Source organism: Papio anubis, chromosome 12, assembly GCF_008728515.1.
Source record: "Papio anubis isolate 15944 chromosome 12, Panubis1.0, whole genome shotgun sequence".
NCBI classification, from domain to species: domain Eukaryota; kingdom Metazoa; phylum Chordata; class Mammalia; order Primates; family Cercopithecidae; genus Papio; species Papio anubis.
Genome location: NC_044987.1, coordinates 79,785,218 through 79,798,206, shown reverse-complemented (window position 1 = coordinate 79,798,206; position 12,989 = coordinate 79,785,218). Strand labels below are relative to the sequence as shown.

At 35.2% G+C, this 12,989-nt stretch overlaps 1 protein-coding gene across 9 annotated transcripts in view; it reads right to left on the bottom strand.

Annotated features, from left to right (window-relative positions):
• Positions 1–12,989, bottom strand: part of PRMT3 (protein arginine methyltransferase 3) — a 133,513-nt gene that overhangs the window by 38,092 nt on the left and 82,432 nt on the right. For all 9 annotated transcript variants that reach the window (XR_004177500.1, XR_004177501.1, XM_031653373.1 and 6 more), the window contains 2 exons: positions 9,671–9,858; positions 7,303–7,389 (listed from right to left, as the gene is read on the bottom strand). Coding sequence is in view for 7 of the 9 variants with exons in the window: in XM_031653373.1 (XP_031509233.1) it covers positions 7,303–7,389; positions 9,671–9,858 (275 nt within the window). In the remaining 2 variants the exon portion in view is untranslated. The remainder of the gene's footprint in view (positions 1–7,302; positions 7,390–9,670; positions 9,859–12,989) is intronic.

Sequence of the window (12,989 nt, the reverse complement as noted above, 5' to 3'; positions counted from 1 at the left end):
TATACACCAACAACAGGCAAGCAGAGAGCCAAATCATGAATGAGCTCCCATTCACAATTGCTACAAAAAATACCTAGGAATATCACTAACAAGGAAACTGAAAGGCCTCTTCAAGGAGAACTGCAAACCACTGCACAAGGAAATAAGAGAGGTCACAAACAAATGGAAAAACATTCCATGCTCAGGGATAGGAAGAATCAATATTGTGAAAATGGCCATACTTCCCAAAGTAATGTACAGGTTCGATGCTATTCCCATTAAACTACCATTGACATTCTTCACAGAATTAGAAAAACTATTTTAAAATTCATGTGGAACCAAAAAGCCTGAATAGTGAAGATGATCCCAAGCAAAAAGAACAAAGCTGGAGGCATCATGCTACCCAACTGCAAACTATAGTTCATGGCTATCGTAACCAAAACAGCATGGTATTGGTACAAGGACAGACACATAGACCAAGGGAATAGAATGGAGAGCTCAGAAATAAGACTTCACACTTACAATCATCTGATCTTCAAAAAACCTGATGAAAACATGCGAAGGGGAAAAGAGTCTCTATAAAGTGGTGCTGGAAGAACTGGCTAGCCATGTGCAGAAAATTAAAACTGGACCCCTTCCTTACACCATATACAAAAATTAACTCAAAATGGATTAAAGACTTAAACCCAAAACTATAAAAACCCCAGAAGAAAATCTAGGTACTACTACTAAGGACATAGGCATGGGCAAAGATTTCATGATAAAAATGCCGAAAGCAATTGCAACAAAAGCAAAAATTGGCACAGCAAAAGAAACTATCATCAGAATGAATAGACAACCTACACAATGGGAGATTTTTGCAATCCATCTGACAAAGGTCTAATATTCAAAATCTACTGGGAACTAACGCAAATTTACAAGAAAAACCATTAAAAAGTGGGCAAAGGACAGGAATACTTCTTCACTTGTGGCCAACAAACATATGGAAAAAAAGTTCAATATTACTGATCATTAGAGAAACGCAAATCAAAACCACAAGGAGATACCATGTTATACCAGTCAGAATGGCGATTATTAAAAAGTAAAACAGATGCTGGTGAGGTTGTGGAGAAGGAGGAACACTTACATGGTTGGTGGAAATGTAAATTAGTTTAACCATTGTGGAAGACAGTGGTGATTCCTCAAAGACCGACCTAGAGGCAGAACTACCATTTGACCTAGCAATCCCATTACTGGGTACATATCCAACGGAATACAAATAATTCTATTATAAAGATACATGCACATGTATGTTCACTGCAGCACTATTGATGATGGCAAAGACATGGAATCAACCTAAATGCCCATTAATGGGAGACTGGATAAAGAAAATGTAGTACATATACATATATACCACGGAATACTATGCAGCCCTAAAAAGGAACAAGATCATGTCCTTTGCAGGGCCGTGGATGGAGCTGGGAGCTGTTATCCTCAGCAAACAAATGCAGGAACAGAAAATCAAACACCACATGTTCTCACTTATAAGTGGGAGCTGAATAATGCCAACACATGGATACCTGGGGAGGCAACAACAAATACTGGGGCCTGTTTAGAGGGAGGAGATTGAGGAAGGGAGAGCATCAGGAAGAACAGCTAATGGACACTGGTCATACTACCTGGGTGAGGGGATGATCTGTACAGCAAACCACCATGGCACACGTTTACCTATGGAAAAAACCTGCACATCCTGCACGTGAACCCCAGAATTGAAAAGTTGAAGAAAAAATTATACCATATTTTTACTGTACCTATTCTATGTTTAGATATATAAATACCATTGTGTTATAACTGCCTATAGTTGTAAATACGGTAACATGCTGTACAGGTTTGTAACCTAGGAGCAATAGGCTATACCATATAGCCTAGGTGTATAGTAGGCTATATAATCTAGGTTTTCATAAGTATATTCTATAATATTTGCACAATGACAAGACTGCCTAACGATACATTTCTTCACATATATCCCCCTCATTAAGTGATGTATGACTGTATAAAAAAAGTCTGCTTCTTTTTAAATTCACATGTTTAACAAAGAAAAATTCCTAGGAAGAACATTCTTAAATGACATTTATAAACATGTTAAGGAATGTTTGTGCAAACTGAAAATTGCTATACCAGTCATGCTGGTACATGCTAATAGAAAAGTAGAATAAAAGAAAAAAATGCTGAAATTAAGATATAAAAACTATTAAGAGATGATATATCAAATAAAAACCTTTACAGGTTGAATACCCATAATTTGAAAACCTGAAATGCTCCAAAATCTAAAACTTTGGGTGATGACATGACGCTCAAATGAAATGCTTTTGGATTTCAGATTTTTGCATTAGGAATGCATAACTGGAAATGGAAATATTCCAAAATCCAAAAAATTTCTAAATCTGAAACACTTCTGGGCCCAAGCATTTTGCATAAGGGATACTCAACCTGTATTATTTGTGTGTGAGCATGTAATCTGATAAATCCAACTTACCTATTTTCATTTTTAAGGTAAACAACTCAGAATTATGAACGAACATACCTTTCTATACTTTTAAGTAGCTTATAGACACACAAATGCAAATATAAATGCCACTTGGCATACAGAGTAAAAATATTACACAAATGACGTTATAAATAAACTAGAACTCACAAGATAAAACATGAGTTCTAAATTTTATAGTCTCACTGCTTTTGCTTTTGAACACCTATAAACTTTCCACAAAAATAACTGACTTTGTTGTTCATTTTTGGCTAAGGAGGCTGATATGACAGATGAAATGTCAGGAGCCAACTAAACCTTCATCTCTATTGTAAAAACAATGACAATTTTATCTAAACTGTCAAAAAATATCCTAGAATAAAGTAAGAAATGCTCAGAAAATTGCTATGTATGTGATACCAGTATTCATTGAAAAAGTATCCTTCAATCATTATAGGCAACCAAGATTCAAGACATTTACATATAAATATCACACGTTAAATTCCCAAAATATAAAGTCTGTTAATCTAAAACATTAAAATGCCATGAAACTTCATCTGTGGCATATGGGGATGTGTGTATTTGGTGGTGGAGAAGACTGCAGAAGAAAATGTTTTTCATGAAAGGTTCTAATGATCAAGAAGCTATATAAAAGTATTATCAGTCTATAGGATACATGCTCTTAAAATACAAAAGGGGTGTTCTTAGCATCTTGTAACTTTGTAAAATCCAATTTCCTCTAACTTTTAAGTTAGGCCACAAATTTAGAATCTCATTAATAAATAAATGGTTATGACCAGGCGCAGAGTGGCTCACGCCTGTAATCCCAGCACTTTGAGAGGCTGAGGCAGGCAGATCATCTGAGGACAGGAGCTCCAGACCAGCACAGCCAACACAGTGAAACCCTGTCTCTACTAAATATACAAAAATTAGCCAGCTGTGGTGGTGCACGTCTGCAGTCCCAGCTACTAGGGAGGCTGAGCCAAGAGGATCGCTTGAACCCTGAAGATGGAGGTTGCAGTAGGCTGAGATTATGCCACTGCACTCCAGCCTGAGCAATAGAGTGAGACCCTGTCTCAAAAAAGAAAAAAAAAAAAAGTTATACATATATTTAAACTGGGCTAACTACAATAGAGAAATTCTCCACCTTAATTAGCAGCTGAGCATTCAAGTTTCAACACCAGAGCAGCATTTAATATATCTGACGGTTTGTACTTAGCAGTACAAATTCAGATTCTTTCTTCTTCCCTCTATCTAAAAAAGTCCAATCTCTTCCTCTTATTCCCTAATTTATTCCTTTACTAGACTTTTAAAAAACTTTCAATATCTTCACTAATTCTTCTAACTATAAAGGGGAAACAAGGTTCCAATTAGGCACTCATCCTTTTTAATACTTTCGTTATAGATTATTCCCACAGAAGTTGGGCAACTAATCCATTCAAAGAGGCCATGCTTGCATAATAAGTTCCAGATGGATAGGTCCATAGGAGGGAGGGTAAGGAGTTGACACCACCTCAAAGAGCAAGAGAATCGAAGTAAATATGGGCGGATGGTTAAGATTCACAAATAATGAACACCTAATAAAAGCATTAGGCCACAAAATCTTATGTCAAGCTCACGTTAGAGTAAGCATGCTGGGAAGGAGGTTTCCAAGAAATGTAGATGCTTAACCAAACAAGTATAAGCTTACTCTGAGAGGATAAAGGGAAACTTCAAAGATCTACCTCCTATCTGCTACAAAGAGGATGAACTATGGTATCGATTTCATCACATGAATCTGTGAGGCCTGTCTCTAAGAAGAGTGAATTCTGATTATACATATTCTCTTTCCCTCTTCATTCCAACTGCTGGATTATTTGCCAAAAATAAACACTGTTAAATCTGTTTCAAATGCAACACGAAGCCTGCTTTCTTCTACCCCTTGAGATCTTATTCAAAGGTTTCTCTATGTTCTTGTAATAGTTTCTACAATCCCACCAAGAAGGTTTTTCAGGTCAGAAAAGAGTAAGGAGATTTTATTTCACAAGTAAAACATAGCAATTTTTTCCTTCACCAGCAAGATGGGAATAATATGAGTACTCATCTCAAATGGTTATTACGAGAACTAAATAATGCTTTTAAAGTGATCAGCACATTATCTGACATTCAAGTGTTCAATGACTGTTGATATAAGTTATCTTCCTCTGATAATATTAACTAAATTTGAAAGGATAACATCAGAAGAGTTAACATTCAATGCCAACTACTAAAATATTTTATCTTCAGTACCTGGCACGCATCCAATAAATGGTTTGTAACAATACATTCTTCCTGAGGTGAATTATGGGAACTAGGTTATTCAGCAGTGACTAGACACCTAAAACTCCACTCCAACCTGCCACCTTCTTCGCAAACCTCAGGCTCACCTAATTTCCAAACAAACTTTTTCATAAACACCATTCAGGCAAGGTGAGACTAAAAATGCAAATCTAAATAAAAGGTACTTTATAGAGATATAATGTAACAGTTTACTTAAAATTCACTTTTCTTATGGAACTTTGTACAGGGACAAATGCAGCAAGTAACTACTTGACCCTTTGATTCTTCAATATTAAAAGTTCAATTACAATCTCTGAATTAAATAGACTTTATCAGTTTTTTTGTTTTGTTTCTTTTTACTCTTTTAAGTATACAGAATAAAACTAAGATGACTGAAAGATACAGTTTCATTTAATACAAACCTTCTTGTACTCTATCCTAAATACTAGGAAATAGAAAACAATTCCATGTATGTGTTATGAAACTCCAGATCTGTAGTACAAAACTGTAGCTAAAACTAGTTTCCAAAACTGACAGCTAGGGCCCAAAATGACCTAGATTCACCAAGCAGATATGCTGAATGAAGATTTGGAAGGAGGAAATGGACCTACATGGGTTGGGAGGACAGAAAACCAGGAACCAGGATGGTAGTAAAGAGTTTCATTCATGTGGGGTTGTCAGTGGTGGCTAACATGGAGTTGGCCAGGGGAATTAGGGTAAACAGAACCTACAGTGGTAGGTGATTTAAAACAGGCAGCTCTGTAGCAGGCCAGTTTAAAGGTGTGGTTCTAGAAGTTTCTAGAAGTTCAAAATACAGTCTGTTCCTTTTGTTCTCCCAATGTGTCTGGAAACTACTGTATTCCCTCTAATAAATCTCTCAGTTTAAACAACTGATTTAAATTCAGTTGTCTAAAACTAAGAACCCTGACCAATAAACTAGAAAAAAAAGAACATTTCAATGAAAGTCAATAAACTTTTCTATCTATATAGAGTTCACAAATATGCACAACAGTTTTTGACATCTTCACTAGAGTTTCACATCTGCTCTATTTTGATTCATGTGATAGTCACTGAAAATATATGCGAAATATATACTTAATACTGGTGATATGACAATTTATATCTAGGAATTCCTTTATACATGATTGATCAATTTTCATCAGTCAAGATGGTCTTTTTTCAACTCTCATGTATTACTAATATCAAAACAGAGGAAAGTCTAGGAGTTAGTCTTTAGCCTAATTTCAATTGACAAAAATAATTACTAAAAAGCAGAATTAGAAAATGCATGGGAAATACAAAGAATCAAATTTTGCTTTTTGTTAATTAAATAAATGATGAGTGCTCCAAAGTCACAAATCTGGAATCTGGATATTTAAACTTTAAAAAATTATAAAGCCAACTTCAACTAAAAGAAGAAGCCCTCAAAACATCAAAGTACATTGTTAAACTTATTTGGATATAAAATAATCGCTGAATCAAAATGAACTGAAATAACTATAAAGAAGACATGAAGTCTTGTGTATATCAATCTGAACCAAATATTTAAAAGAATCAGGCAGAAGACTCAATGTTAACATGACTTATAATCTATTTTACAGATTCTGACAATACAATTTTCCATAAAAATGGTAACTTCTGAGGACATAGTTTTAAAAACCATATATTTTAAAAATAATATAAATATTCATGTTAATACCACCTATATAAACTCATACTATAAAGGAGCACATTTTATGAACAATTTGAGTCTCCTGACGGCAGTAAATGTTACCTTAATAAATATTTATAAATTGAGGGGAAAAATTTTTTACATTTTAATAATTAATGTTTCTGGCTATATTGTAGGTATTTCACATATATCTCATTAATCCATGTAATGAGTCATTGAAATAGAATTATCCCCATTTTTCTTAAAGCAATTAAATAGTTTGAAGTACAGATTACTTAGGTAACTTGAACAATGAAATAAGTGGTAGAACCACATATGAACCCAGATCTCCCTAACGTTTCCAAAGGATTTTTTTCTATTAGACCATTAAATTATTATTAGATTTATTATTAGATTTTTGAAAGAAAGGTAACTATGAGATTTTTGAAAGTTAACTCAATAGCAATTCTATAATTTTTTCATACATAAATATAAAATATTCTACCAAATAAACATATCTTCCATCTAAATTAAATGTTAAGAGTTAAAGGGAGGAATACGGTATGAACTTTGGTCTTTGAAGATAAAGTTGAGTACTCTTGACTAATCACGTGATAGGAAATGATGAAGACTCTATACAGAAAAATCATTATGTAAACAGGGTTTCCTAATACCTTTTCTACTGAATTAAACTTTTTTGAAGTTTACTGACCTATTAATTGGATCTGTTCAATGGCCTAGCAAAGGCAATGGTAGACTGTCAGAGGCAATAGTCGTTTTCATTTGTCACAAGCCTGGTAATTAAACTCATTAGCCTGCCAATCAACTGCACTGCTAGTGAAATTTGTAAAAGCAGAACAAAATAGCTTACCGTGCACATGGATGTCTTTGTGATTTTCAGGGTAAAATCTGATGAAAACTCCAAATCTGAGATAGATGTTGTATGGCAATCTATATGCTACCCATTAAAAAGGAGTGAAGAAAGAGCTTAGTAAAAATAGTCCAAAAGCCCAAAAAAACAAAACAACAAAAACAACCCAAACACTACTTCTTTTATGCACAAATGATTATTAGAAACCAATGTTTTGCAAACTTTAACTACATGCTAGTTTTTGGAATTATTTATAAGTTTAAGGAGTACTAGTACTATCATTTTGTTAATTTTTCCTTAAATTCATTTAACTTAGACTCCTTGTAAACAACAGTATTTATCAAATCATAGCTCTAATGTGCTAAAGTTTTCCTGACACACTAAAATAAATACTTTCAAACCAAAAATGTTTTCCTGTGTTTCACCTAACATTTTGCCTATCGTGTATGGTACACCCACCACAATTGCTATAAATTATGTGTGGTAACAGTCAATACATTTATAGGAACTGCCAACTTGAAAACACAGGCTAATGAAAAGCAAGTTGTTTTAAAATTCATGTCTATAATTGTATTTGAAGATAGGTTTTGTTAGATATGAGGAGAAACCACACAATTCAAACAAAACAGCAAAACTATGGAGATTCAACCCGGAGAAAAAAATAGCAAATTATCTTTATTTTCCCATTCTGCCTTTTTCAAATCCTTCTCTATTATACTTTGGAGAAGGGATGGAATCACCTTTCAACTACAGGAGTCTAATCAGAAATGTGCTGTAAAGACCATCATCAGCTGACCAGTCAGAAGATCATAACCCAGTGAATGCAATTAATGTAACCACACACCTGAGACACTATTGAAAACAATTTGAGAAAAAAATTTAACAGTACAATGTGTTTGTGGGAGGACTGGAGAATACAGAACAAACTATTTACTTAAATAAATGTAAATAAATGTTAAAAAAAGAAAGGAGTACCTACACTTTTTAACACCTTGTTTTCAGTTCTAAATTTTTCTATCTCAACTATTTATTGATAGTAGTTTTTGCATTAAGCAGAGATCACTAGAGAGAGAAATCAGCAACCTCCACCAACTCTCCCCTTTCTGCTCAACTTTAAGGCTTAGTTGGTCATAACTGTACACTCCTATCCTGAGCCAAAGAGCCCAAATAAACTCTTTACTATCAGTGTACCAGAGCACTGAACAGTCTTATAACCATCAAGCAAACTGTTTTTCTTAAAAGCTGAACGCACTTTTAATCAGCCTGCTCTTGTTAAGAAACTTCACGTTTATTACTCTATACTAACTTTTAGTGCTGTATCCATTTAAGAAAACTAAATATGTACTAAATACTTTGTACAGAGAAGAAATATTGATGCTATATGAAAGTAACAGCATGATTAAAAAGAGAAGACAGCACTTTGGGAGGCCGAGGCAGGCGGATCACAAGGTCAGGAGATCGAGACCATCCTGGCCAACATGGTGAAACCCCGTCTCTACTAAAATACAAAAAATTAGCCAGGCATGGTGGTGCATGCCTATAGTCCTAACTACTTGGGAGGCTGAGGCAGGGGAACCGCTTGAACCCGGGAGGCAGAGAGATTGCAGTGAGCTGAGATCGCGCCACTGCACTCCAGCCTGGGTGCCAGCGAGACTCTGTCTCAAGAGACAGAAAAAGAGACAATATCCTGAACCTAACACTGAACATATTGCTCTAGATTTGATTATCTAGTTGAAACAGACAAATTAAGGAGTTAAGCAGTATTATTTTTTGCTGCAAAGTTATTAGTGAACCCATGTAAATTCAACATAGAAAAATTCACAATAAAACCAGAGATTAACATGGCAAAAAATAAGTTGACAAAATACAAAAGTAATTAACTGAGAAATCTGAACCTAGTAGGGCTTTCGTTTCATGGGCAAATTCACTACATGTAATTCATCTGAAAACGCTGGAAGAAATCTGAATGAGAGAAGTTAAACTGTGTGGAATATATGACACAAATGAATAATCTGGCTATAAATGAGAAGCTAAAATAAGGCTAGGAGGGGGTGATGAAGCAGAACTAATAATACAGCAGGACTTTTTACCTTGATTAAGCCAAAGTAAATATAAATTGTTAACTGGTTCAGAGTTAGATTTGAAGGACTGTAAAACTGAGTGTAAGGAGTTTTAATATATAGAGAAGTGATTCCAAAGAGATGATATAGTCAACTGGTAAACATGACCTCAATTTGTTTTAGACTGATTACAATGGGAAAAGTACTGTTTTGAAAGCCCACATATAAAATCAATGTATTATTTTCAAATGCTGAACTAAGAAAAATAGCAATGCCATTATGAAAAATAAAGTTAGCAAAACACCTACCTTAATACCACAAGGTTCTGAAATAAGAGTCTTCGGATCTAAAACTTCCACAACAGCTTCTGCAATAACTGCTTTCTTCATGCAGGACATCTTGAAGCCATAGACATCATCCCAAAAAGCAATTCTATCAGCATGTTTATTCACATCACTCACTGCTACAAGGCTGATAGTGCAAATGTCAGGGTAGACTGTAACAAATAAAATACCCGAAAATTAAGCATTATCTCCTTTTCTTATGGAATATATTTTTTTAAAGGCTAAATATAAATATCAAATCCATCAGTAAGGATTACTAGCAATGGGAGATTAATGAAGGTATAGATCAGGAAAAACAACCATGCTTCATCTTATAGCCTCTTTTAAAAACAGATACCCATTATTGGCCGGGCATGGTGGCTCACGCCTGTAATCCCAGCACTTTGGGAGGCCGAGGCGGGTGGATCATGAGGTCACGAGATTGAGACCATCCTGGCTAACACGGTGAAACCCTGTCTCTACTAAAAATACAAAAAAATTAGCTGGGCGTGGTGGCGGGTACCTCTAGTCCCAGCTACTTGGGAGGCTGAGGCAGGAGAATGGCGTGAACCAGGGAGGCGGAGCTTGCAGTGAGCAGAGATCGCACCACTGCACTCCAGTCTGGGAGACACAGCGAGATGCCATCTCAAAAGAAAAAAACAAAAAAAAAACCCCAGATAGCCATTATCATGATGATAAGATTAAAACAGGGATTCCAATGATAGGGTCTGAATTAAAATAGGATCATATAATTAAACAATCCTGAAATAAACATATTTATTGATATTAAAACTTAAAGTGTGCTAACTTAAAGGTACTAGATCTTTACTTATTCCTATATTCCTCTAAAAACATGCAGAAAAGGACAAATCATTTAAAAAGATATGTAGCATGTAAGAAAATCATGTAATGGGGTTTTATCGTTATACAGAAGACCACTTCATATTACTGTCATTTAATAGAAAAATATTTATAAGCATAAAGTATGTGCCAGACATATGTGCCAGTCTAATTTACAGACTATGGACACATATCACTACCCTCAATAAACATATTTAGACAATTTTTGAGGAAGAAATGCAGAGTTATTTGTGAGGTAATAAATACTAAGAGTGAGCGCATACAAGGTACTAAGGGAGCTCATGGCAAAACTAGCTAATTCAGACTTGGCTGGGGCAGGGGAGAAGGGATGATATATAAGATAAGAACTGAAGCCCAGTGAGTTGGGAATGGGGAGGGAAAGCGTATTCTAGGCAAAGTGAACAGCAGTGTGGATAAAGGGTCACAATAGATGGGATGGCCCATATACAATCTAATTTAGAGAGAAATAGACAAAAGGCTAGAAAGTTAAGTAGAGACCAAAGACTACATGCTGAGTAAACCAAATGAGTAAATTGGACTTTATTCTAAGAATGATGATAATCCAGTAAAAAATTTTTACATAGGGTAGCAACATGACTAGATTTTGATTTTAGATGAACCACCTAGAATGCAATGTGGAGAATAATGGGAGAGTCTAAGATGAAAACTGAGACAAATTAAGAGATCGTTAAAATAAACCAGGTGATCTGAACTAGGATATTGCTGTGGGAAGGGAAAGGATGAGACGTATTCAAGGGATATTTATGAAGTAGAACTCAGAGGACTTTGAGACTGACTGGCTGTGGGAGAAAAGGTCAAGGATGACAGCATTTAGCTTCAGTAACAGCACAGATTGTGACGGTATATATTATAATAGGACATAAATATGGGGAGATTCAAAAGGAACAGGAGCATTTAGTGCTTAAGAGACAAACAGATAAAAATGTCTGAAATGTAGCCGAATACAAAGGTCTGAAATTCAAAAGAGGTTATCTAAGTTGAAGACATAAATTTGGAGACTATAGGCATATAAATGAAAGATAAGTAACAGGAGTTCACGAGACCTAGGGAGAGTGGATGATGAATACTAGAATTCAAGGAACTTGACCAAGAAGCTGGGGCCACAAAAGTAAGAGAACCAAGAAGGTAAGTGTTACATGAGTTAAGGAAAGAGTGATTGAAGGAGAAACTCTCCACTAACAACAAGTAAAGAAATAACAAAATTAACTTTGTCTTTCCCATATCTCAAATATCAACTTTTTTAGGGTACTCATGAATTAAAAATATAAATCACATGTTCCCATATCAGCAAACTGAAACAAGTATAAATGTACCAAAGAAATGCAGCACAAACAAACAAACAAAAAATGAGTATTAACTAGCTTTCAGGTGTAAACAGTAGAAAAATTACCCCCTCCTTCCTCCAAACATTTATTTACACAGCCTTAGCAATTTTATTATTCACTAATAGCAGCACTAAATTATTCTCCAAACAAAGTCCATGATAAGATCTACTGGCATCAAAGCACCTGCTTCCAAATCTAACTTGTGAGATACTCAGAAAAAACTACCTAGTACTAAGTCACTGATAAGAAGTTTCTCAAATCTTCCCTGATAGGCATGTGAGGGAGGTATGCCAGCTGCACCAGAACAGAGTCCATGGCCATGCAAACTCTCCCCTTCCTCCACAAACAGGTAAAGCCTCTGGATTGTGTTTAAATTCTTGACTTATAAAAATTCTTCAAAGTAACTGATTTGTTATTGAAAATGTTAACTCAGTAAGAGGATCAGCCATAAGGAAGTATATTTAGTTTCCTGAACCAGATCCTTAAGATGAGAAACACTGAATAAAAAAATAAGAATTTGGAAGCAACGTTAGGTATGTGGCTAACTTCCTGATATATCCTTTGTTGGACTGAATAATTATAGAAGCTTTCCCACATTATGCCCTGTCATTTCATCATTAAAGAGGAACATAGTAAGGGTATAGTCAGGTGGTCAGAAAATATTTTTTGTGAAGTTACCAGTTTAGGTTTTGTGGACAAAACTGAATTTTGTTGAAACTACTGCTTTCTGCTATTGTTGGTGTGAAAGAAGCCACAGACAATATGTAAACAAATAAGCATGGCTGTGTTTCAATAAAACTTTATCTACAAAACAGGCAGCAGGCTAGATACAGATACCCTTGACATAAATGAGCAGAAATGGAGGGAGGTTATTATCAGGGCCACCATATGGTCCGAGTGCCATTCACACTATATACTTCATGGGAACTGAATATTCTCCGGAGTTGTGCAGTGCACAGACATTCAAGATACTTAACATAGTTCATACAGTTCTGCTATTTTAGAATATCTTTTAAAATCTTACTGAAGTTTTAAAATGCCATCAGTCTCTCTATCAGGGTCAGCAGACTGTGGCCCATAGTCAAATCCAGGCTGCT